Consider the following 27,306-nt stretch of genomic DNA (forward strand, 5'->3'; position numbering starts at 1 on the left):
ATGTCAAGTAGATTGCGTTTGGATGTTTGGGACATAGTTACTGTCGTGCTTTATTTTGTACTGGTGATTGGAGTTGGACTATTTGTAAGTGTTGAAAACAACCTTTTTTTTTACTTATATAGCCTAGCTTGAAATATAGTTATGAAAAAGCCTACTTTTGTTATAAAAAAACTTTAGTTGATGGGACTCTAAAAATATCATCATCATCATCATTTCAGCTTGTGGTTGCTTACTGCTGAGAAGGCCTTCCATTTTTCTTGCCAGTCCAGTCAATCGTGTTTTTTTGTATACCGTACTAGTTTTGTTGCCAAAAAATACTCTCAAATACTTGCAAGCTGTGCATTACTGCAACTTACGCATTAAGATAGGTGCTCAATGCATCATAATTTGACATTTTCGGGCACTTGACACTTTCTGGCACATTTTGGCACCTTCTTCCGCTTGATCCAATTAGCGTGGCGTCAAACACGTTATAAAGGGTGCCCCCATGCTATCTTGTAAGCCTGTGGTGCCCCTATGCAGCTTGCGATTTGAATTCATGTCTTTTTTGGTATTTTACAAATATACTGTTAATGTTTAAAAAATGATGTGTCTAGTATTCTAGTTATATGGCAATAAAAACTTTTTCCAAATTTTTATTCTTGAAATGTTTTCTACCAACTTTAATCGAGATTTTATTGATCTTATGGTACCATCCTGTGAAAAGAATCTCATTTGTGCCCGGCCTTTGTTCAAAGTTTCAACTTCAAATTGAAACTGTAAAAAAAAACAATCATTGATTTGTGACAAGAATATAGTTCAAGCATATTCAATGGCGATTAACTTTTCAAAAATTTACAACACAAGAACCTTTGAAAATAAATTAGATTATGCTGTGTAAAATATATATTTTTTATTTATTAAACAAAACTAATCAAAGCTAAAATGTAAACATGTAAACATAAACATGTAAAATGTAAACAAAACTAAACGTTAGCTTACATTGTAGTTAAATAGAGCATCAAGTGCGTAACAGAATCGTTGGTAGGGCACTTGGGCCCTGTAATAATGATATTCACAGAGCCCCAAAACCAAAATAAATCAAGTCTAAGAAAACAAACAGGATGCCTCATAAGATAATAATTAAACAAAAAAAAAAACACGAAAATGTTGGTATGTAAGTATCGATGATTAAGGTAGTTTCTCTACCTTAGGTAGGTTGCAAGGTAGGTAGGCTGGTAGGTAGTAAGGTAGGTTGCAAGGTAGGTAGGTTGGTAGGTTGTAAGGTAGGTTGCAATACAACAAACGGATGCACGACGTTTCTTCAAGTAACCAGGTCATCCACGAAAGTTTTGTTTTTCTCAAATCTTTAATAATCTTGCAACTTGAAAAGGGTTAACAGTGATACCCTACCTTGTTGAGGTTTTTGCAAAGTCGGGTGTTTGACAAGCAAAAACAGGTCACTTCAAGTCCAATACCACCACAAAGAATAAACAAAAAGCGGAAGACTAGAAGTATGTTAATAGAGCTTTAGTAGAGATAGTAGTCTTGCTGAACTATAGAGATACGAAGCCAAGTAGCTTAATTAGATGTAACAATGTAACATACTTCAGTTTAGTATAATAACATTTATAGAAATTTGTTTTATATGAGCGTTATTATAGTAGCCTAAACTGAAATATGGTAAATCCGATTAAGATACTTGGCTTCGTATGCCTATAGTTCAACAAGTTTGTTAATCTTCAGGAAAGTTTCATTGCTTTGTTCCTTTGCAGGCAACGTATAATGAATAGTCCTATCAGCTATAATGTCAACAAGATAATATTCCAGAAGCTTTAATGCAGTCAATTGGTCAAAGATACTAAACAGGCTCTAGCGTTTGTTACGACCAGCCGATATTTGTTTAGTGCTTTGAAGAATATTGACCAAATAATAGAAATCCAAACCCTTATGTTTGCCAACTGAAAGAATATTTGCTGTTAATGCACTTAGTTTGTCTTGTCAAAGCCTTTAGCTTATTGTAAAGACTAAAGACAACTACTTGAATTTAAATATTTTCAATATCTTTTTGGATCTTTTTAAACAACCAAAATTAAATAGAGTTGAAAAACTTTCATGAAGCCTGCAAACATGTACTCGTAAAAGATCTTTTATGCAACTGACCACTCATGTTGGTGCCTTTAGTTTCTGTCTTTGTTTATGATGTTTGCACAATTGCCCACATTGCTTGCTTTCTCTGCATTGCTTGCTACCACATTGCTTGGTACCAATTTTCTACTCTCGCTAGTGCATACTGCATATCTCTTCATCATTGAATGTTTGAAATCAAGTATGGGAACCATCTTTATCTTACATGAGTTCAATAACCAAACAAACTGACAAGAATTTTTCTATGATATTATTATACAATAGCCAAATGAAACCTAACAACCAGACGGCATTTAACATAATAACATGGAAATAAACTAACAATTATAAACGTTTTCGGCCATACTCATGTTAGCTCTTTTCAAGTAACAAAAAAAATCACCTTTCTACCAAAATTATTATACAGACATTTCAATACCTTTCATCATCATGAAAGTAAAAAGATATTGTCATCAAAATCATTGTAAAGTGGCGCTCTAGTTTTGGTTTAGGTTTTGTTGTTTTAAAAATTGTTTTGTATATTGTTCATGTTTAAAATGTCTAACAAATTTAAATGTTTTTATAACTCTGTTTTTACGTTATTTTTCATCTTTCATTTTTTTAAATAATTTTTGCTTGCCGCTTGTGGAAGCCCAGTCAGCAAATCAATGCAAAAAAGTGATTGATTTGCTGGCTGGGAAGTCGTTTTATTATTTTGATAGTGCTATACTTCACAACGCCATCAAAGAAATAAAGAGACTCATAGAAGCACAAACTAGAGCAATGTTTTTCGATTAAAACTAACATGGATAATATATCCACTCCAGGCTATGTGTCGATCGAACCGAGGTACAGTGAGTGGGTATTTTCTGGCCGGGAGATCCATGCTTTGGCTTCCGGTGAGTTTACTTGTGGTGGCGATTTGGCTTGCAAGTTGTACTATTAAACTGTACTTATTATTACGTAGCATTTACTGAAGCAGATATTTCCTACTTCAAGTCTACGGAGCAGTACGAATGCTTTGATTTTTGAAAAAATAGCGATGGTCATATATTCAAACATACTTTTGAAAAACAGTCAAATTTTTTTTGAAGCTTAGTAGCCTTCACTTCTCAGGCTTGATGTTTTTTTGAAAGGGGTCACAACTATCATAATAAATAGGGTTTACAATCACTGCACTGATGCGCGTTTTTACGTCATTGTAATCTAATACATTTACGATCACGGCTATGTAAGCTACAATAAAAACAACTTTAGCTGCTATTTAATTTTAACATAGGCTATATTTACCAGCAACAGGTAGGCCTACCTTAACTTGCATTTCTAGATTTCTTTAAAAACTGACATTGAAAGTTGTCTTCAATGGTCTTCTACAAGGGTATTAAGGGTATTGGTAATCAATACAAATAAAACAACATAATGTGTAACAACGAGCTTTCTACTAATAGCAATCATCTTATTAGGCTACTTATAAAAGCCACAACTGAAGAGCTAGTAGGTCTATTGCAGGTCAATTCAATTAAATTTTGAAGCTGAATTTTACACTTCATAGCTTACATTGGTAATCATTGTGGTTGATGTGTTGAAACTGTTGTATGCCACGCGGCCTGTCCAAAAGCTTCTATGGTGTTGCGACCGTGCCATATTTTAAACTGATTGACCTGCTTTGGTATCATGCACGCTGTAAAGTCCACGTTTTGTTGCTTCTACCTTTTTCTAGACCTCTGCTATGTTTGTCATAGCCTATATTGTTTTTTTATTGTGATGGCCAGAAATCAAAACAAACTGAACTGATCTGATCTAAATGAACGTTCGAGAACAACTGAAACCTATTACTAAAACACACCTAAAGAACAGCCCTACCATGAAATAAAGGGTTTTGTTATTTTGTATCCTGTTATTGTATAGCATTTTATTTTTCTGATTTATCTAGTTTCATTGTTATCACAGGTCGGGGCGTCGTTGTTCGTGAGCAATATCGGTAGCGAGCACTTCATTGGCTTAGCTGGGTCTGGAGCTGCAATCGGGTTTGCTGTCGGGAGTTGGGAAGTAAATGTAAATCTTGCAAACTATATTTTTGCATGTTATCAAGGCCGAACTAACCCAATGGTCAAACTAAGAACGGTGGCAAGTCTGAGTAGTAGGCTAATAATGGTATAGAATTTTGAACCTACCCTAAAGTGATCTTCAAGATCAAGGTCACGCCCATTTCTGAATAGGTGGAACTGCGTAACATCTTTTACAGAAACAGAAAATGTAGCATCGAGCAATTCATATTTTTTACTATATTTTCAGGCTTTAATCGTGCTTCAATTGCTTGGATTTCTATTTGTTCCCATCTATATAACAAGTGGGGTAAGCGAGTGAGAAAATGTTCTTCAGAGAGCATTATAATATCTCTTTTGCGTAGCCTAGTGTTTACGTAGCCTATAGGCTACTAGTGAATGGTAGACTGTACCCATCCTAATGGAAAATATATGTAAGCTGTGAAATCTACAAAGGTTGAAAAATTGACATTATTAAACGTTTCGCAAGTCGCAACCACAAAATGGTGAAACAAAATACCTTTTTGAATTTTAAACAGAAATTACCAATTCCAACAAGCTGATTTACCGAATTAACACCAATAACAATAGTTACTGATAAAAATTCATTTTGCTTCGAACTCAGAACGGCGCTAGTTCTTCTTTCGTATTGGCGCGTTATAATTATTAAACTGAAATATAAGGGCATTCGTCAGTTAATTGTTGCCTGGTACCTCTGCCAATGGAGATTTAGCCTCTACACTTATACAGTATATAAATTGAATAATTTATGTACTGCAGTAAATGTAATTAAGTTGGTTTTTTAAACAGTCTCATCAATTTTTATGTTGCACAGGTAGTTACAATGCCTGAGTATCTATCCAAACGGTTTGGCGGAAAACGACTTCGAGTATCAATAGCTGTTCTGTCTCTGCTATTGTACATCTTCACAAAAGTTTCCGTAAGTTACATGAGTGATACACGAAACCTGCTTGAGAAGTTTTATTACTGCTACCTATTTTCGTGATGCCTATAATTGTGTAATTAAATACACTGTAATTACTGTGATGGTGATCAGAAATAAAAGAAAGCAATCTAACATTGACCGATTATCACTACTTTTGCGTTTTTTTTTAGGTAAACTTGTACTCGGGAGGTCTCTTCATTCAGCAGTCGCTTGGTTGGAACATATACTTGTCTATGACCGGGTTGATTGTCATCACAGCATTGCTGACAATCACTGGCGGCCTTGCTGCTGTCATATACACGGACACACTTCAAGCAATTCTCATGGTTTCAGGAGCAGCAACTCTAACTATTCTAAGTGCGATTTTACTTGGTTTAGGGCTTGGATGCATCAACAGCAGATGTTTAAAGCATTGATCAAGCTAGTCGTATGTTTAGTTAACCGAGGATCAGTTCGCACAAATTTCATCTGTGGATTATTAATCGGTGGTTCTAATCAGCTGGTTGCGTTGGTGCACAAGAAAAAAATATACCGCGGAACAAGCTGCTTGATCGGCGGATTAGATAAATCAATGAATGATCCGCTGTTCGTGCATCCAACCCTCAATGTGAGAGAAAGCTTGATAATAATTCATCTTAGAGTAGTTCGTTGTTTATGTTGTCTGAATGCGAATACGTTTTGATGAAGATAATGTGTGTAGCTTATGCTTGTATGGAGTCAAGCTCTGACGTAGAACCAAAGAGACCCATCTTCAAATCAACGATTTTGTACGAATTTTATTTGAAAATACTTCCAATTTTCCTTTCGTAACTCTTAATAATCATTCGCTATCTCCGCTTGCAGCAGATTGCGCATCAACATGGATTACTTAACAATATTCCATGTGATTTTATGAGCCGCACTGCTTCCATGCTGGCTCAAGGCAGATTGGAAGAGGGTGATATGTCACCAGATTATTACCCGATTTATACTCACTGCGTTATGCAAGAAAGAACACAATCGGTAGCCTACCCTTTTTAAAGACTTTGGTATGACCCGACCTGAAATCGAACCCAGGGCTACCAGCACCAGAGCCGAAGGCGATAACCACTGAGCCACGGGTGCTGGTAACTCTTACTGGCTTACTTACTCGTAACTCTTACCGGCTTCGAACTCACGCCTGAGACTTCACCGTCTTGGTTGTGTGGCTTGTATTTTAGATAAACTCTCGTAATTAATTTCTGTTCCAACACAATTTACTTCATTGTGGAGAAGTAGTAAAATAACTTGATTGAATACAACTTAACACTACTATGTGTTATAGGTCTCATTCAAGTTGGAGGATTTGAAGCAATGAAGGAGAAATACATGAAAGCGATTCCAAACATTACGCGTCCTGATCTCGACCCAGGTGTAGAGACTTTAAACAAATTATGTACCGTAGTTTGTTTTTGATACTTTTATGGTCCATGAGTTCATATAGTCTACACTGATTGAGTTCTTTAGTTGTTACTACCTTTCATCATTATCATCATTAAGTTCTTTCCTCTTGTCGAAGGTTGGAAGCAATAAAGCGCCAAGTTTGTTGTGAGATTTTTCTTTTGCAGTTTGCAATCAAGTTCTCACCAGTATTCAACATCATTAGTCCAATAATTTTCTACTGCGTTTCTGTTTGCTAGAATGCGGCCTGCCTTTAAATGACTCCTTTGTGATGCTGCGAGAGCCAACTGACCCGGATGTTCCTTGGCCTGGCTTTGTACTAGGACAAACATGGGCATCCATATGGTATTGGTGTACTGACCAGGTAAATCATTTGGTTGAAGTGAATTCAAAATTTGGTCGACAATCATTCAAATATCGTTTCTAGCACTAGTTGCAAAGTTCATCTGATAAAAGTAAAAGCAATAACAAACAGGTTGATTTATTGCTTCACTGACGTTTTGTGCATCATGACAATGCGCATCCTCAGAGCGAATAACATACAAATTAAAATTTACAAAGTTATATACGGCAGTGCGGTTGAAGGCAAGAAAAAATGAAACACCAAACTATTTGGGAGAACCTGCATTGCCTTGCACGTATGATTAAATTTAAGATGACCATATTCTTTTTCTATCGTTTTTAAACAGTTGACGTAAGAGCGAACCTTTCTGAATACGTTATTTCCATGATCTTTTCTAATTAAACAGAATACTGAAAAGATTGGGTGTTCATCAGGGAAATTATTGTTTCTAGCACTAGCAAATTATTAGTTCATCTGATGAAAGGGAAAGTAAAAGCAAAAACAAACAGATTGATTTATTGCTTCACTGGCGTTTTGCGCATGATGACAATGCGCATCTATACAGGTCATAGTGCAAAGGGCTTTAGCAGCAAAAAGTTTATCTCACGCTCAAGGGGCCACCATTCTTGCTGGCTTCATAAAGATCTTACCATTCTTTATCATGGTTATCCCAGGGTTGATCAGCAGAGTGTTATTTACAGGTATATTTACAAGTTTTATGATTTATAAGTCTATAAACATGTTGTTTTTTTTATATCGTAACCAGGCTTGCGTAGTTGAAGATTTAAATTGTGGCTTGAAAAGCAAGGAAGCCAATCTTTGTATCCACCTTCTAGTGGACTTCATGTCGTGTTTTGCCAAAGACACAGCCACGTGCTTTTGAGCAGTGTCGAACCGGTGTCCTTCCGAACATTGCACAGAAGCTCTCACCAGTAGGCTATGTCTTGGATTCATTTTATATTTTAGAACTATTTAAAAGTTAACCTAAATTTAAGCTATACAGTAATCGTCTGCCGAATGTGCTATTGAAAACGTTGTTGATCAGTTGTTTCGTTCTTTTAAGTTCCACTCGCGGTTCCACTAAATCTGTGTTTTCTCAACAAACCTTTTACAAAAATGAAACGTTGAATATTTAGGAAATCCTTTTCCTGTTTCTATCTGTATTATCACTAACAAAAAGAAACTGACTCGTTTCATTAAGGATTGAAGCAGTTATGCTTTGCATTGTCTATGATGGTAAAATGTTTAATCATCATTAACTTATGATTTAAACAATTGTCAACTTACAGATGAAGTTGCTTGCGTCGATCCAGCGGTATGCCAAGAAGTTTGTCAAAGTGCTTCAGGCTGCACCAACATAGCATTTCCTCGTCTTGTTTTGGGAGTCATGCCGACCGGTAGGTTTTACTGTCAACCATCTTCAAACAACTGCTATAGGACTTAGTTATGTGATAAAAAATTGGTAGTAGTAGTAGTCTAATGTTGCTCTGTGAAATAGAAATCCAAATATAGCCACAGCACAGTATTTTCTATTATAATGAAATAAATTCTCGCAAGCATTTTCGGCTATTGTACACATAGGCATTGTCAATTTTTTGAAAGTTGATTTGCATTGCATTGAAATCAGAAGTAGGCTAAATTACCCTGACACAAAGAACAAAGACACAAAAAATTTGATATTCTAAAGTCTAAATTAAAACAAGTGACTCTTTCAAAATAGCCTTATAATGTATAACTGACCATTGAACTCTTGAATTCCAAACTGACCATTGAATTCCAAACTTTAACAAGTTGAATTTCACGACTTGATTGATTAAATGTATCTTCGGACTGAGAAAGCTTCTTTGAGAGCCTAGTCCCTGCGGTTTCGCATACTTATAAAGACTTTGGACCACTGACTCATCAGACCGGTCACCGAATTTTGACAAAGTGCTGTTTACAATTGTTGGTGTGTTGTTGTCTGTGAATGCTGTCTTTATACGTCTTTACTTGTTGTTGTCTTTATCTGTCCGCTCAGCGATTACGCGCCCGACTCCAGATCAAGCGGCGCTGGTTCGACTCTTGGGGTGTGCGCTTGAGCAAAGCATTTCAGGACTGCTCTCCATTCAGCGGCACCTAGTGAATGGAAAAATTCCTTGGCAACAAGACTTCAACAATCGAAAACTTCAGTCTGTCAATCTCGGTAACCGGCTCTGCGTCAAGAGCCTCTACATTCTACAAGTATGCGAAACTATCAGGAATAACCTATCAAGGCTTTTTTAGTCCGACCGAGGATAAACATTCAAAACCAATAACCAACCAATATCTGTTGAGTTAAGTTATGTAATATTCTCAGGTGCTCGAGGCCTGATGATGTCGGTCATGATTGCTGCATTGATGAGCGACTTGGATTCCATTTTCAACAGGTTTGTTAATTCTAAATGTTTTACATTGTTTAATGTTTATGCTAGTTATGGAGTTTTAGTTTTGATCAGTCATCAAATAATTCCATAAAATTAGTCATTTACAGTACCGTAACTCCATAACTGAATCCAGTTTGTTCTGAAAGATTATTTGGTAAACTCAGTTCTTCAAACTGATTCATGATAGCTCCAGCACCATCTTCACACTTGACATCTGGAAGCGAGTCATCCGCCCCTCCTCCAGTGTCCGGGAGCTGATGATTGTCGGGAGAGTCTGGGTGTTGGTCATGGTCTGCTTGAGTATTGCTTGGGTGAGTTGACGTTCTTGCATTATCTCTTTTAGTGACGTGTTGACGAGTTGACGTGTTGACGAGTTGACGTTGTTGACGAGTTGACGTTGTTGACGAGTTGACGTTGTTGACGAGTTGACGTTGTTGACGAGTTGACGTTGTTGACGAGTTGACGTTGTTGACGAGTTGACGTTGTTGACGAGTTGACGTTGTTGACGAGTTGACGTTGTTGACGAGTTGACGTTGTTGACGAGTTGACGTTGTTGACGAGTTGACGTTGTTGACGAGTTGACGTTGTTGACGAGTTGACGTTGTTGACGAGTTGACGTTGTTGACGAGTTGACGTTGTTGACGAGTTGACGTTGTTGACGAGTTGACGTTGTTGACGAGTTGACGTTATTGACGAGTTGACGTTGTTGACGAGTTGACGTTGTTGACGAGTTGACGTTGTTGACGAGTTGACGTTGTTGACGAGTTGACGTTGTTGACGAGTTGACGTTGTTGACGAGTTGACGTTGTTGACGAGTTGACGTTGCTGTTGAGTTGACGTTGTTGACAAGTTGACGTTCTTGCATATCTCTTCTGTTCTTTTGGTCAGTTTATCACTAAATTTGATGTTTTTCAACAACCCATTCGTGTATATGAAAGCATCAAAGACTTATTATTATTATTAATAAAAGTGATCTAGTTACTGATAATGCTGCTGAATTATTCATTGTCAGATATCCGTGGTCAATCTCTGTGAAATATCTTCTACTGGTCAGACAACAACAATCTGTTTCCTTTCAACAATTTCAAAGAATCATTGTGATAACACTATTTATATACAAGAGCAAGAAAAATCACTGTTATCCATCTAGACATAGGCTACATACCTTGTTTTGTTTTCAGGTACCAGTCATGCTGCTTTTGCAAGGGGGACAACTCTTTCTGTCTATTCAGGAAGTTAGTGGGTATCTGTCACCCCCAATCACAGCCGTATTTTTGATCGGAATGTTATGGACTCGATGTAATGAAAAGGTACGTCTGCGTTCAGTACCGGTCTTAGGGTATTGCGGGCCCTGTGCGGAATATGTTTTGCGGGCCCCAAGGACAGTGATCCAATTCAGTAACGTATTTAGAAACGGGAGGGGAGTGTTGACGGCCGGCAGGCGAAGCCTGAGGGCGTGCTCGTGGAAGGCGACACCCAGTGACGGGGGGTCTGGGGGGCCTTCCCCAGAAAATTTTGAAAAATTACTTTGAATTTGGTGCATTCTGAGAGCATGTTCAACAAAAATTTGGGTATGAATATTACTGTAAAATGGTGCTGTCCGGTGGCATAGCAAAAGGATAAGATCATGTTTTCTTGGGCATTTTTCAGAAATAAAGCCAAGTCTCTATGTTTTCTTGTTGCTAATTCCTGGCTGAGATATTTGAATGTTTGGTAACTAGCTCTTTTAATGTAGTTTCATTTAAAATTAGGCAAACTTTGTTTTAGAGACATAGGTTGATCGCTTTTTTGCCAGATTATTACAGTTTTATTATTGATTAATTTTGTCCTTGGTTGATCAAAAAACGATCTTATTCCGGTAAGCCACCAAGTTTTATGCTTTAAAGTTAACCCAAAGTTTAGAAAATGTAAACAGACGCCATACATCTCGATGAGTATCAGACAAAAAGCTTTAAGACAGCGAACTTACTTCATTTCTGATATATTCAAGTTTTGTATAACGAACCACTGTAATCAGCTACCGTATATATAAAAGATCAGTGCAATTTTTCACAGCTGTGGATATTGCAGTGTTTCCATGGACTGTACGAGTTAGCTGCAGACTACTATGGATACTAAACAGCTGTAGAGCATTATAGATCCTATACCATACTAATTTAGTGTTGATTAGAAAGCACAAAAGACTGAAAGCATAATTTTCAATATCGTGACATCACACGCGTTCCAAGGGGGGGGGGGGGGGTGTAACTCCCAAACTCTCACTTGGCTACGCTACTGATCCAATTTGATTTAAGAAAATCGGTTTACTTTTACTTGGTTGCATAAATATGCATACAAAGCATGAATGAAAATACATCAAAAACACAATGCTCAACTTTCATGAAATGTGGGCATATTGTTTTATGGGAATATTTAAGCATGAAATATAACAATGCAAAAGAAACAAACCCAACCAAATGTACCTGTGCAGCAACCAGCAAGGACTCCTTATTATGCTTAAATTGGTCGGAATCGATCTGAACTCAGAAGTAGGTACCTAGATTGAAGTTGTTTGAAATGCTTGCAAAATGTCCAGCAGGTTCACTTCAGAAAAAGTTTTTACTAAAACTGCTGGCTGCCAAACTCAAAGTAACCCTACAACTGAAGATGGGCAATATTCTCTGTCAGAGTCAGTTTCTAGGCTATACAGTGGCAGAACAGCATTTAATTAAATTGTTTGCCTCATTCCTGCAAATGCAAGTTAAAACATAATCAAGCAGGCTAGAAATGGATTCGTACATGAAACTAAGCCACAACAGGCAAGACAACAAGGGGAAATTTTGAAGACGAGTGAAGGTGTTATTATTGAAGACATCATGCATCAAGTACGTAAACCATGCAATCATGCATCTTAATACTTTGCGGTGAAATACCTCATGTTATACAAACATATTGAAAAATAAATACAGCTACTCAATCCAAGAAAAAAAGCACATTGAGATGTATATCTCAATAAGTGTTCCAGACGGTTGTTCGCCTGGTCAAACGTCATGTAGAAACCGTTCGGGTCTACTGAATATTACGTCATGGAAATTCCTAAAACATGAGCCAAAATTGCACCATCGTCCGTAAGACTCGTGTCAAACCTGTTGAAACCGGTTTAAACACTGTGCCTTTGAGTTATCACAAATTTTTCTGATTCATTCTCGAAGTTGTTTGTTGGAAGTCGGTCGCACATTTAACTGGTTTATTTGGTGCTTGCTAGCTGGACAAATTCTCCGTCTTTTATCCAAGTAATCTGTATCGTAGTGACAGTTTTGAGGTGTAAGGCGTTGCACCAGTCATTTCGATAGCCGCGGGCTAATTTTACAGAAATACACTGTTTGAAAAGAAGTTCAAGTGTGTGTTTCTTCGGTCATTATATACAGACGAACGGATTCGGGAACTTTATGTTAAAATTTTCCCACGAAGAGATTATGGTTTACCGCTGTGACCATAAAAAATAAAAGACGATTTTTGTCAGTTGGTAGGTCAAGAAGAAATTAAAGCAAAAAAAAATAAAAAATAAAAGACGATTTTTGTCAGTTGGTAGGTCAAGAAGAAATTAAAGCAAGAAAAATAAACGACGAATTTGTTAGCTGGTAGGCCAAGAAGCACTTGAAGGCATAAAATTAAACGACGTGTTTGTTGTCAGCTAGTGCAGAAGAACTAATTAGAAGTACAAGAAATAATAAAAGAAGATTTGTTGGTTGGTAGTCTACACTCTTACAGAAGCAAAGAAAAGTAAAGACATTTCTTCTCAGTTTGGTACAGAAGAAAAATAACTTTGACAATCATTGGCAAGAAAGAAGATTAAAAGACAATCCATCTGTGCTTGTAGATTCAAGTGGAAGAATCCAAGCAAGTTTGTGGACTTTAGGACTTCATACTCGTACAGCTACGGTATCGTGCATTTAAATTCTTTTTTGTATTTTTACGGTCTTTGCAGTTAAGTTTTTTATAACTACTGTAGCCTAATAATTTTGTGTGTTTGTGTAACTTAATTTTTTTAATTGTTAAATTTAGCCCCAACATTTAATATGTCTACACTCGGTGGCGACAAGGACTCGACCGCCGTAGACTCGACTGAGTTTAAGCCTGATGATGTTCTTTGCGGTCGGGCAGGCCATTCTGGGGAGGGATCCAGTAACGATGAGGCTAAGTCAGTTCGAGAGGCCCGGCATCTTAGACGGGATATTTTGACTGAAATTGGGGAACTTTCTGTAGCCCTAGGTTCTTTGAGTGATAAGCAGGAACTGTTAATTTTTAGATCTAAGTTATCTACTTTAGAAGAGGAATTACGGCATTTCCATGCTCTTTTGACTAAAATCTTTAACTCTGCAATCTTGGCAGAACTTCGTGATAGGGTAGATCCCGAATTTAACTCGTTAAAAAATAACTTTGAACAAAAAGAAAGTGAGTTCTCAGATATGTTGGATGCTGACATACATCCTGAGGATAGCGCCTCAAATGTAAGCACTAGGATGTCTAGGACTTCGTCTCGGATAGTGGCACAAATTAACCTGCAGCTAAGACGAGAGGAGCTCCAGATACAAGCTGAGGCCGAAGCGAGAGCTGCTGAGGCTGCCGCGAGAGCTGAGGCCGAAGCGAGAGCTGCTGAGGCTGCCGCGAGAGCTGAGGCCATACGAACTGAGGCTGCCGCGAGAGCTGAGGCCATTCGAGCTGAGGCTGCCGCGAGAGCTGAGGCCGAAGCGAGAGCAGCTGAGGCCGCCGCGAGAGCTGCTGAGTTCGCACTCAAAGACGCTCAGTTGAGGGCTGAACAACGAAAAGAGGTAGTTTTAGCTGAATATCGATCAGAGGCGGGCTCCCGGCGTAGCTCTAAGAAGAGCTCTTCTAGGCATTCCAGAAATGAACATCAATCGCAGTTTAATTTACATAACCTTTTCCAAACGCCCGTTCAACCTGTGAGTGGACCAGGGCAATCCACACGTTTTCCAGCTGTTTCAGGAGGTCTCGGGGCCGCGGCTAAGGGTCTTCTGAATGCTGTAGAGCCAAGGTCTGCGAATTACAACCGAACTCCTCCCCCAGAGCGTACAGGTCACGGGGCCGCCATTAGTAGTAATGCTTTGCCCCCTTCACAGTTTTCTGCGCCGCTAGGTTTTGATCGCCCAGCTACACGTAATTTGGGTGGTTGTGAAAGGCGTATCGCGTCTCCTGATTTTAACGTGTGTGAGGATCGTGATCGGGCTGTGCACGTGACTGAGCCCACTCAGCCCCTTAAGGGATATTGCTTGTCTTCTCCCGCTAAATCGAGTTCTCAACAGCAGGATTGCTTTTTTGAATACCAAAATAGTAGGACGTTTTTCGATAAGGCGGCCTTGATTGGTTACGATGGTAATAATATGCCATTTATCTTCTTTAAAAATCGTGTTACGGCCTTAATGGCAGCTTCGCCCTTTAAGGGGACTTGTTTGACTTTGTTACAAGCAGCTTGTGTTAGAACAGCTGCGCAAACGATTGCTAATTTGGTTTCTGACACCCCTGGCTTGTCAGAGGAAGACAGGATAGAAATGTCGTTAGCTCGCTTGTCCCAGCGTTTTGGGGTTCGTGGAGGTCTTTTTGCAGAACCGGAAATTAGAAAGTATCGCTATGGTAGCAAATTGACTTCGACCTCTTCCAGTGATCTGAAAGAGTTTAAAGATGAATTATCGCAGTGTTTGCTTTACGCGCAAGCTTATGGTCAGCGTGATAAATTAGAAGGACGTTTTGTTTTGGATTTGGCTAAGCGACTCCCGTTTGACGCTAAGCAGCGTTATCTTGACTTTTTAGGTGATCAGTATGGTGGCACTAATGAGCCTACTTTTCAGAGTTTGTTCGATTTTGTTGTACGAGAGGAAACGCGTAAGTCGACTGATTTTAGCATTATGCTAATGGGCGATTCTGGTGAGTCGCAGCAATTTAAAAAGTTTGGCAAAGGAAAATTGCCTTCATGTCCGGTTAGGCAGACGTCCGTAAAACCCCACGATGATGTGATGTCAGGGAGTTCGCAGTACTCGACTGTTGTTGGCGCACCGCGTGGTGGTGAAGCCAGACGTAAAAACCTACCGGCATGCATTTGTTGTTCGTCACGTGGTCAAGTTGAATATCATTTTTTGTCTAATTGTAAAGAATTTTTGCGCTTGACACCTAAAGATCGGAGAGATGTCATTGTGAAAGCTGGCAAATGCTTGAATTGTTTGCGCCAGCATATGGTTAGGGATTGCGTTCATGCAAATAACTGTCGTAAGTGTGGGCCTAACAACGATAGGAAACACTATTTTCTTCTGCATGATTTTTATGTGACGTCACATGATTCTCTGGATTCTGTTGAGAAAGATGATGCTCGTGCCAGAGTTCCTGTGCGTAATGTTAAGATTGGAAATGTTAAAGCAGCCTTTAACCGCGTTACTGCTGCTCGTGTTTTGAATCCAATGACTGGCAAATCGAAGTTGGTGTATTGTCAGCATGATCCTGGTTCGCAGTTGACGTTTGTTTCGAGTGACTTGGTGTGTGAACTTGATCTTAAACCGTACGATAAAGCGTCGTTTAAAATGGATACCCTGGCTGGTCAGAAAGCTACTTGTGCTGACCTTGTCAAACTCAACATCCAGTCGTTAGAGACAGATGAACTGTTTTGTGATATAACTTCGGTGGTTAACCCAGCTTGGGCTGACGATGTTAAAACTTTACCGCATAAACAAGATTTAAATGGTTTCCGTCATTTTCATGACGTGAATATGTTTCATTTGAATGATTGTAGTACTGTAGATGTACTGATTGGCAACGACAACGCTTATTTGATGTGGGCAAAAGAAGAACGTGTTGGTGAAAATCGTAGTGAACCGCATGCTTTGCTCACTCCTCTCGGTTGGTTGGCTTGTTGTGGTAAGTCACCCTTAGAGGAAAGCGTTGCTAAAGTGTGCAGAGTGCAGACGTCTTCAGAGTCGGATGTCATCTCTGGCTTTCAGCGTAAAATTGAGTCTCGTGATATGGAAATAGCAGACCTGAATAAAGTCATTCAGGATTTGACGTTGCAAAATGAAACCTGTGAATTGTCTCGCAATGATAAGTTGGCTAGAGAACTTGTTGAACCGAATATTGAGTTGAAAGATGGTCGATTTGAGATACCTGTTCCGTTGAAGGAAGATATTGATCTACCTAACAAATTTGTGTTGGCGTCAGATAGAGTTGCTGCTTTAAGGAAGAAGGCTTTAAAACAACCTGAACTTCGTGATTTCCTTACTGACACCATGAAAGATCTTAAATCAAATGGCTATATTGAGCGTACTGGTGAAGCAGGAAATGTCAAGGGATTTGAATGGTATTTACTATACTTTGTTACGTCACAATTAAAAAAGCGCATTGTTTACGATGGCAAGTCTGAATTTCGAGGAACTTGTGTTAATGATGTAATGTTTTCGGGTCCTGACTTGTTAAACCCTCTGATAGATGTCTTGGCTAGATTTCGGCTTGGTAGATTTGGTCTCATGGCTGATGTGACTAAATGCTTCTTTCAAATAAAGTTACCTGAGTCGCAAAGGGATTTGTTTCGTATATTGTGGTTTGAAGATGATGACCTTGAAAATGGTAGGATGGTACCATTTCGTTTTTGTGTACACCCTTGGGGAATAAAGAGTAGTCCGTATATCGCTTGCTTGGCTATAAAGAAAATGATCGAGCAGAATCCCAGCAGTGCTGGTGAATTGACTCTCTGCAATATTGCAAATAATATGTACATGGATGATTTTATATTTTCGGCTGATAGCTTAGAGGAAGCTCAGCAAATCACTCATGAATCAATTGCTTTGTTTGATAGCCGTGGGTTTAAACTTGGTAAGTGGAGTGCTAACAAGGAGGCTATGATTGTCTTGTCAAATTTGGATAATGAGATGCTTTCACCTTTGATTCGTGACATTGACTTTCAGACTGAAAATATGACTTTGCCATCAGCGAAGACATTGGGTTGTGTGTGGCAAACCGAGTCTGACGAGATGCGTATCGCATGTTCCTTAAAGCCCTTAGCTAAACACACGCGCCGAAGTATGCTCAGTCAGCTTGGACAAAATTTTGATCCGCTAGGCTTTGGAGCGCCATTTTTTCTAAAAGCACGCCTTATACTTCAGCAATTGGCGATAGACAAGTTTGATTGGGTCACCGAGGTCCCTGATAGCTTTGTTAAAGAGTGGGAGTCGTGGCTTCGCTCTTTGGACCTGCTTAAGGATTTTTTGTTACCGAGATGGTATTTTGCAAACTCTGGCAGTGCCGTTCGGATCGTGAACGAACGCCCTTTGGTACCTTTGAGTGACGACCCTAGGGAATTTACTGTCATCACCCCTGCCTCACTTTTGACCCCATACTTAGACCCATACTGTGCTGTTGGGCAACCACATGATCGTGACCAACTAAGAAGGGATTATCGGTTCAATTTGTCACTTTCTCATCAGTTTTGGAGTAAATGGATCGATTTTTACTTGCCAGGTCTTCAGGGCCGGAAAAAATGGCTAAAAATGGCCGAGAATTTGGAGCCTGGTCAACTTGTAGTGGTAGGTTCTCTCCAGGACATTGGTAAACGTGGGAAGTATCAACTTGGGAGGGTGCATGAGGTAGTTCCACAAATTAGGAAAGGGAAGCCTGTGGTTCGTAGAGCTAAAGTTGCCGTCTGCAACTATGATGAGAGTACGGGGAAAGTGAAAGTAGACTATGTGTTGAGGGATATTTCGTGCCTCGCCCCCGTAAAGAACACCTAAGTGTTAGGGTTTGAGCCTGGTTTTGTCTGCGGTGGCCGACACTTGTCTGAGCCCAGAACAGTCGGTTATTATCGCAATCATTGTATATAGCATCATTTTTGCGTGTACCTAATACCTATGGTACCAATTTCATGTATCGTCGTGTTCTTATTGCTGTTCATTCTTCGCATGCCCTTTGTATTTGCGTATTAACTTAAACGTGAGTGATTCAAACAATTTGTGTATCATGTGTTTTTATTCATTGGCTCACAATTGTCGTCAATTCTTTTTTAGTTATGCCATGTCAGACTGTCATAACTAGGGGCCGCTATGTTCCAGACGGTTGTTCGCCTGGTCAAACGTCATGTAGAAACCGTTCGGGTCTACTGAATATTACGTCATGGAAATTCCTAAAACATGAGCCAAAATTGCACCATCGTCCGTAAGACTCGTGTCAAACCTGTTGAAACCGGTTTAAACATTGTGCCTTTGAGTTATCACAAATTTTTCTGATTCATTCTCGAAGTTGTTTGTTGGAAGTCGGTCGCACATTTAACTGGTTTATTTGGTGCTTGCTAGCTGGACAAATTCTCCGTCTTTTATCCAAGTAATCTGTATCGTAGTGACAGTTTTGAGGTGTAAGGCGTTGCACCAGTCATTTCGATAGCCGCGGGCTAATTTTACAGAAATACACTGTTTGAAAAGAAGTTCAAGTGTGTGTTTCTTCGGTCATTATATACAGACGAACGGATTCGGGAACTTTATGTTAAAATTTTCCCACGAAGAGATTATGGTTTACCGCTGTGACCAATAAGTTAAATATGAAGTATCATATATAACATAATAAAAAAATGAAAACCACTGCACTTGCTATTTGCATGCAACATCTAGTAGCTCAGAGTAAAGACATGTTGTAAAACAATTTTAAGGTTATGGTATAGCGCACACTAAGCATGCCATGTAGTTCATTAGGGCTATATAGTGAATGATGTAAAATACATGCAAAAATGCTATGGCCAGGGCCGTTTGAGAAAATATTTATCTGGGATTTCTTATCATCAACACCAAATTTAACTGAATAGACATTTTGTACGCACACTAGCTCTTCGAGCAAAGACTTGGCGTTTAGGTCATTTGGGTAAAAATTAGCCAGCACATCACATTTAGAGGAAATCGAGCATTTCTGCTATTGATCTAACATCATTGCAAGCAGCTGGAGTTTGAATAAGGCAAAGCTGACCTCAGAATTTAGTGGAATTAATCTGTTACCACCAGTAGTGACATCATTTAAGATGTTGTCAAAGAAGTAGATTCACTGGTGTCATTACTGCATTTACTGCAACTAGTATATTTTAAAAACTTAGAAATTGAAGAATGCTTTGTATAATTGCTCAACAACTCTTTTTTTAAATCCTTTTTTTCTTTGCTCCACTTTTACAATGATTAGGTATAGCTAATGGATAAATCACTAATGGTAGCCTACTCTATTATTGAGTTAAACAACCTTTGCTGGTACAAAAATTACATTGGTATATCATCAATCTTCTTCTTCTTGCTTATGAGGCAGCAATTCAGGTAACATCTCCCAATTGTTGCAACCAAAGCAGTGTCTTCATATATCATCAATCAATCACAGTCCGGATTATACTACTATTCAGTGAAAAAAATCCAAGCAATGAATAAGTGTACAATGTAGCCTACTGCACAAACTGTACATATCTAAATACAATAACAAGTAGCCTATATTAAGATTTAAAAATTGTTTAGGTTGGGTAGTGGGTACTACAGAGTAATCAACTTGAAATTTTCAATCCATGGAATAACAATGGCATTTTAGTATCGTACTGTACTGGAAGTAACATGTATCTAAACACAGTTGCCACAAGGCTGAAAATTTTGGTTTCTGTTGTCACTGAGCAATGTTAAACATTTGGTAGCCTACATGGCGTTTTGAAAAAACCTGGGTCCCTCAATATTAGATTTTAAAAATTACATGCATAGGGCATAATAATGATAGTTTAATACTGGAAGTAACATGCATTTAAATTTTCACAAGAGTGAAGTTTCCTGAATTCATAGAATATTAAGTGATTTGATACATGGCATTTTAAAAATCCGGGCCCTTTAAATGATTAGTTTTAAAACTACTAACATGTATTCTATTTAAATGCAATTGTCACAAAACGAAATTCTGTTGTCACACTGCCATGTTAACTATTTGGCACATGGTGAAATGTCGTGGGGGGCCTAAAAGCATGTAAAGGTGGCCCGACGCGACAATTTCAGCACTTGCCTCAACCTAAAGCCGCAACTGACTTCAAGGATACCGGTACTTGCTTGGGAATCGAATTGAATTTTTTCCATTGGACATGACAAAAATTACTGCATTTTCTGAGTAAATTGCAGGCCCCCTAATTTGCGGGCCCTGTGCGATCGCACGGTTCGCACACCCCAAAGACCGGCACTGCTGCGTTACATTAACGTCAATAAATTGCAAAAGTTTCAACTTGTTGAACAGCAATATTTCCCATAGCACATAGTCTGGGTTAAATTGATGGTAACCTACGGATCACGAGATAATTTATCTACAAAAAATAAAAGACATACGAAGCCGAGCAACGTTATCAAGTTTAACATATTCAAGTTTATTATATTTACAGAAACACAAAACTACGCAACAAATTAAACATCCAACGTTTCGACATCACAAGATGTCCTCTTCAGTCCTTCTTCAGTAAATAAATAAAACCTATCAAGTCAAATAAACGTCAACTTTCTCGTCTTTGTAAGAGTCTTTAGGATACAAGGGTACATCTTTTTACCACTCCAGGGTTCATCCTTTCACTTCCAGGACTTCACCGAGATGCCATTACAGAACAAACAGAACTTAATAGTTGAGTTTTAAAAATAACTTCAAGCTTTGCGTTTGGAATCTATTTGTCTGCTCACTTTATAACTATTTTACTTAGGGGGCTTTTTGGGGCCTAATGGCGGGGTTTGTGGTTGGAATCATACGCATGATCATCGTTTTTTCATTTCAAGGAAGTGCAGGAAATTGCGTCATCCCTGATACCAGGTGGGGTAATAAAAAAAATACTGCTTTGTTTGAAGGGTTGAACAATATGAGGGTCAAAAGAGTTGAACGTCCGCCCCGATAGCTCAATTTGTTAACGCGTGACTTTGTGAACGAAGATGCTTCGGGATCAAGAGGCGCTGGTTCGACTCTCGGAGTGTGCGCTTGGGCAACGTATTCAGGACTGCTCTCCATTCAGCGGCACCTTATGGATGGAATAATTCCTCGACAACAACACTTTAACAATCGGAAACTTCCCTTTGGCAATCTCGGTAACCAGTCCTGTATCAAAAGTCTCTACAAGTTTGCAAAACTTTTAGAAATAACTTATCAAGGCTTTGTCAGTCCGAGGATAAATTTAGAGGCTATACGTGTAGCTGCAGCATCTCTTATTTCAAACTTATCTCTGTTTTAGTTTAATTTTTATTAATTCGTCAAAGAAAAACACAAACATGTTAGACTATTGCGGAACCCAAAGCTTTTTGCTCAAGCTAACCTGAAGTTATCGATTTCAAAATTAATTTATTTTTACTTTTCATTTGTGTTGCAGACCGGAATGGTATCACATATTGATAGGGAAAGTCCACTTCATGTATTTCGCTCTCTTAATTTTTGTTATCACCATCCTTGTTGCTATAGTTGTCAGCTTGTGCACTGAGCCCCCATCAAAAGAACAGGTTTGAATACTCATTTTATCAAATGTTTGTTTACTGGGATTTCCAACAATAGACTTGATACAGAACGTTGTTTCTAATACAAAGTAGCAGTTGCTCAGATTGCGTCACAATCTAACCTACTGTTGCATGATGTATTGTTTTGACGATTTTGTTCACTCCATTTGTTTGTCATCTGGCGCTATAGAAACAAATAAATTGACTTGACTTGCTACCATGATGTAAATGTATTTTCTGTCAATGTAGGCTACAGCAGCTCTCGTTTGGCAAACATGAGCGTTGTGTGAATAATAGCGGGACGAAGTCCTTTATTCCCAAACTAAATAACCCAGTTTTAGCGTCATATATTGGCCAGAATTTCAAATTAGCTTGTTATATTAATTTGATATCAGTAATTAACATAATGTGGCCGACTACCTGGGGTATTGTGATGAGATGGTCTGTTTCAGTGCCGGTCTTAGGGTATTTCAGGCCCTGTGCGGAATATGCTTTGCGGCCCCAATGACAATGATCCAATTCAGTAGTGTAAGTAGGCATTTTGAAAGGGGAGGGGGTTGGTTTGACGGTCGGCGGGCGAAGCCTGACGGCGTGATCGCCGAAGGCGACACCCAGCGGCTGGGGGTCTCCCCCAGAAAATTGTGAAAAATTAATTTGGATTTGGGCATTCTGAGAGCATGTTCAACAAAAATTTAGGTATGAATATTACTGTAAAATGGTGCTGTCCGGTGGCATAGAAAAAGGATCATGCTTACTTTGGCATTTTTCGGAAATAAAGCTATGTCTCTATGTTGAGTCTGGATGCAACCTATTTCGTTCCCTGAAAACATCGAGAGAAATTTTGAAAGGTTTGCGGCAACTCCGATCAGCTCCTTCGGCTCTGTTGTTTTTTTTTCTCGATCTTTTTCAGGGTACGAAATAGGTTGCACCTGTTGAGTCTGTATGTTTTCTTGTTGCTAACTCCTTTGTTGAATTCGCTTGTTGAATTTTTCCATTGGAAATGACAAAATTACTGCATTTTCTGAGTAAATTGCGGGCCTCCTAATTTGCGGGCCCTGTGCGATCGCACGGTTTGCACACCCCAAAGACCGGCACTGGTCTGTTTGATGTTAGAAAGAACATTGATTCAAACAGTGGCCTTGACAGGGGGTCCAGGGAATACTTTTAAACCCCGCTCCAGATCAGTTTAGAGACCCGCAACCTTTCCACGATGCTTTGATTCTGTTTTGATTTGGGGGCTACGCTCTCATTGGCACCGGGGCCAAATTATCCTTTCAATGGCCCTGGATTCAACGCCTATACAAAGCAAAACTATCTACATGCCAACCTGACTTGCCGAAGGTTGAGGATGTCCTACGATTCAATAAAGCATACCGTTTGTGTCTTGTGAAGTTATTTAATGAGAAGCTCGATGTGGACACGAAAATTTTGTCCGTTGCTTTCCAGTATGCTTAATCTAGTGCACTGTTTCTCAAACTTTTTTAGTCCATCGCCCCCTTTTCGTTATTGAAATAAAATTTCGCCCGCCTAATTCTGTCAAGTAAAATAAACATTGATAATAATAGAGTGATAGACAAATTTAGTTTTGGGAATTTAATCAACGAAATTGACAGTAACATGAATAGCCTACATCATAATGTTCAGTGTTCAATGGGATGGATGAGCTTGGCGACTTTTACAAAGTTTTGAAATGTTTGGCGACATCTTCGTAAGATAGAGTCGAAGATCATCCCGTTTATGAACTAGCAAGCGATTCTTTGCTTTGAAATCATCAATGCCACAGCCGAAAACCCCTTTTCAACCATATATGAAGTAGGAAACGACAAAATCCACATTCTAGCTTCTTTACAGAGAAGCTCATATTTGCCAGCAACCTGGCACCAAAACAAATCGTATCGATCATTTCTGAATTTCACTCTTGACTCATCATCTGTTTGCATATCAATGAACTGCTCTTGAAGTTCCAATTCTACAGTATATCTGTAGGTTCGGTAGAAAATGGTTGTAGGCCTACCACCCAGTTTGGAACATGGAGGTCCACGAGATCTGGAAAGCGAAGTTTCATGTCTTTATGAAGCATGTCTAAATGTGAGCAGTATTTTTGCCGTTGTTCTTCTATAATAACATTCTCGCTCAAATTGGAAAACTGAGTTAAGACATTTTGACCTGCGATTTTATCTTGTTGACTCATTTTATCACAGTATTCAGTGATTCATGCAGTTCAGGACTGAGCTTACGGGCAACTAAATGCTGACGGTGAATTACACAATACACAATGTATTGCAATAAGTCCAGGAATTGCTCTTTTCATCAGTGCAATGAATCCTCGATGCTTTCCAACCATTGCCCGAGCACCATCAGTTATGCATTGTAGAATAGTCTTCAGTGGAATCCCCTTCTCTTCGTAGAAGTTTTTCACTGCATTAAAGATGCTTGATGCCCGAATATCTGTAGGAAGACTGAGCGCAAAAATCATTTCATCTTGTTCTCATATTATGAACAAGACGCACATATCCAAGCAGCAGCAGCGATACATTGTCGGTCAAGGTGGAATCATCTATTTGCAGTAGGCTAAATGGTTTGCGCGTTGGACTGTTGTTAGCGCGTTGGACTGTTATTGGTGGTTTGATAAATTCGCTCCCTTCGAGTGTTTTCGCCCCCCGATCGCCCCCTTTGATTTTTTCGCCCCCCTGGCGCTCAAAATCGCCCCCAGGGGGGCGATTTCGCCCACTTTGAGAAACGCTGAATTCTAGTGTAAGACTTCAGTCACCATTTCTTGTTTTGCTCTGCTGGGCGGCTCATGGTTGGTTGGTTTCATTGATTTTGAATCTTTATCCTCGGACTGACAAAGCCTTGATAGGTTATTCCTGGTAGTTTCGCATACTTGTAGAGGCTCTTGACCTTGGCCGGTTATCGAGATTGACAGAGTGAAGTTTTCGATTGTTGAAATGTTGTTGCCGGGGAATTATTCCATTTACTAGAAACTAGGTGCCGCTGAATGGAGAGCAGTCCTGAAATGCGTTGCTCAAGCTCACACCCCGAGAGTCGAACCAGCGCCGCGTGATTTTGAGCCGGGCACGTAATCACTGAGCTAACGGGCGGACAACCACTGAGCTAACTGGGCGGGCATGGGAGATCGCATTTCCTCTGACTGATCATCGGAGAATGAAGACTAATTAGACAAATTTTTTAGCAATGGACGTTAATTAAGTGTAAATCTATTACAACCTTGTCTAAAATGTTCACAAGGGGACCATGTTTTTCTTATACGGCGTTATAATAGATGGCACTTTTGTTGCTGCGTTGATACTATGTTGAATGTTGATGCTTCGTTGATACTATTGCATGTTTGTTAGATATGCAGAACCACTTGGTGGACAAAACATTGGAAACGTTTGAGAAGTGATCATTTGGAAAAGGAGTTGGAAGAGATGGATGAAAAAAGCACGAAAAAGAGTGATAGCTCAGGTGACCAGGCCCGGATTTAGGGGAGGGGCAGAGGGTGCAGGTGCCCCGGGCCTCCAACTTTTAAAGGGCCCCCCTACGTGGAAAAATGTCATTTTGTGTTATTTGTTTTTCTTTCAGCCTTTGAAGTTTCTGCAAAATGCTGTGCAGTTCTGGATTAATGCTGCTGCAGACGTAGAGGTAGTCTTTTTTTTAAATATTTTTGCACAGAGACCCCCCGATCTAAAAGTGCCCTGGCCCTCTCATCAGCTAAATCGGGCCCTGCAGGTGACAATCGTAACACAACGTTGTACTGTAAAGCATGCTGCAACAAAGCTAACAGGTCATGCAGCTAAACTGCAGCCAAAACATGACAATGAGTAATTTATCTGTGTCAAAAGCCTCCATTGCGTAGGCTACCTGGTCAAAATGCCCAAATTAACAGTAACTCTAAAAAATCAAGAAAAGCATTCTTACCCTTTGGATTTCACCCATTTGGCTTATTTTATTCAGAAATTACCCTAATAAGGAAATGTTATATAACAACGATAAGGAGTGGTTTAAAGAACACCAGGTTTGTCCTTCACTGTAGCAAGTTTTGACATGGATGGTTTGTTTACTGTAGGATAAGCATACGCCTATTATAGCATCAGAATTACTACCACCTAAACTATCGAAGAGATTATGAAATAGGCTATTAGACATAGCTGAGGCCCAACTTAAGCTTAGCCTAGCCCTAGGCTATATCAATAGCATCTTGTCCAGTTTTGTCGCTTCTACATTTTTTCTCTACCTCTGCTATGTTGGCAATGACACGTTGGTTGGTTTTGAATCTTTATCCCCGGACTGACAAAGCCTTGATAGGTTATTCCTGGTATAGTTTCGCATACTTGTAGAGGCTCTTGACGCAGGGCCGGTAACCGAGATTGGCAGAGTGAAGTTTTCGATTGTTGAAGTGTTGCTGCCGGGAATTATTCCATTCACTAAGTGCCACTAAATGGAGAGCAGTCGTGAAATGCGTTGCTCAAGCGCACACCTCGAGAGTCGAACAAGCGCCGCGTGATCTTGAGCCTGGCGCGTAACCGCTGAACTAACGGGACGGACAAATTTTGCTTCGCTATAATGATGAGAATAAAAAACAGCAATAGCTGAACCTCAAAACATTTACCTGCAGATGTCAGTTTTGTGGAACCGCAAAGCATGTGCAGAAGAGGTTACGATTGGTTTTGTGGGTACAATGTTACAGAAAATATTTCAGATGAAGAAAAAAAGGTCAAGCAATACAAAGCTACCAGCATCGAACAGAGCGAATCTGCCAAGCTAATGCTTCACTGTCTATTAGTCTTTATTTTGGGTGCTGGTGTTTTTATGTTGGCATATTTTACTGCTTAAAAATCTCATTGATCTCTATAGCCTACATGCCTATTGCGTAATTGCTACTAAAAATAAGAAAAAAAGTGAAATTTAAGTTTTGTTGAATTGTAGTCTTGCATGGCAGGGTGCGTATGACAGTCAAAAATCACACTAGCCTACTGCTACATCTAAAATTGTAGGCTACCAACTTCTGTATTCATCAAAGGTGTTTACACATGCAGATTAAAAAAAAATTAATTCAAAAGCAATCCATCTGGCAACCATAAAAGTAAAATCAAACCTTTTATTTAAAAATAACATCACCGGTATTTTAAAATACACACTAGGCCACAACAAATTGTGTGCAAATGATTTACACGCCACATCTTGGTTCGCATCTTCAAGCCTGTAATTGTCTTGCCAGACACAGGTGCTGCCGAATAGACTCCCGTTCAGGTACCGTGGAAACACCAGGTGGCTACGTATTCAATAACAACTTTATTGCTGCGAAATCCTAGAGTTCGATTCCTAATTGCAAATGGGCGTATGGGCAAGCAAATTCATGAAACACAAAAAGTAACTAAAAAGTAACTTATCCAGTTAATGACAATCGTATTTTTCTTCTTCTCATGAATTGCGATACCGATACAACAAACAATTAAATAACGAACAGAAAATACAAACGTTTTCACCCGTAACCTATGGCCTATAAGTTATATCTAGCCTACCAAGCATTAGCTCAGGGTTATTCAACTGGCGG

At 39.2% G+C, this 27,306-nt stretch overlaps 1 protein-coding gene across 1 annotated transcript; it reads left to right on the top strand.

Moving 5' to 3' along the window:
* LOC145768408 (sodium/myo-inositol cotransporter-like) lies at positions 1-27,052 on the top strand. The gene is made up of 17 exons (XM_082579893.1): positions 1-84; positions 2,934-3,005; positions 4,057-4,161; positions 4,402-4,461; positions 4,987-5,091; positions 5,268-5,454; positions 6,401-6,487; positions 6,756-6,880; positions 7,425-7,560; positions 8,149-8,256; positions 9,195-9,264; positions 9,449-9,572; positions 10,443-10,571; positions 20,975-21,081; positions 21,629-21,755; positions 25,106-25,217; positions 26,368-27,052. The coding sequence occupies exons 1-17, from the start codon at positions 1-3 to the stop codon at positions 26,583-26,585; spliced, it is 1,956 nt and encodes a 651-aa protein (XP_082436019.1). The 3' UTR covers positions 26,586-27,052.
* The last annotated feature ends 254 nt before the right edge of the window (positions 27,053-27,306 follow it).

Source organism: Aplidium turbinatum, chromosome 4 (assembly GCF_918807975.1).
Source record: "Aplidium turbinatum chromosome 4, kaAplTurb1.1, whole genome shotgun sequence".
Lineage (NCBI taxonomy): Eukaryota > Metazoa > Chordata > Ascidiacea > Aplousobranchia > Polyclinidae > Aplidium > Aplidium turbinatum.

Excerpts from the sequence above, each read along its gene's own strand:
- LOC145768408 (XM_082579893.1), top strand. The coding sequence starts at position 1 with ATGTCAAGTAGATTGCGTTTGGATGTTTGGGACATAGTTACTGTCGTG. Across the intron at positions 85-2,933 it reads TGATTGGAGTTGGACTATTT|GCTATGTGTCGATCGAACCG; the intron begins GTAAGTGTTGAA and ends TATCCACTCCAG. Across the intron at positions 4,162-4,401 it reads TCGGGAGTTGGGAAGTAAAT|GCTTTAATCGTGCTTCAATT; the intron begins GTAAATCTTGCA and ends CTATATTTTCAG.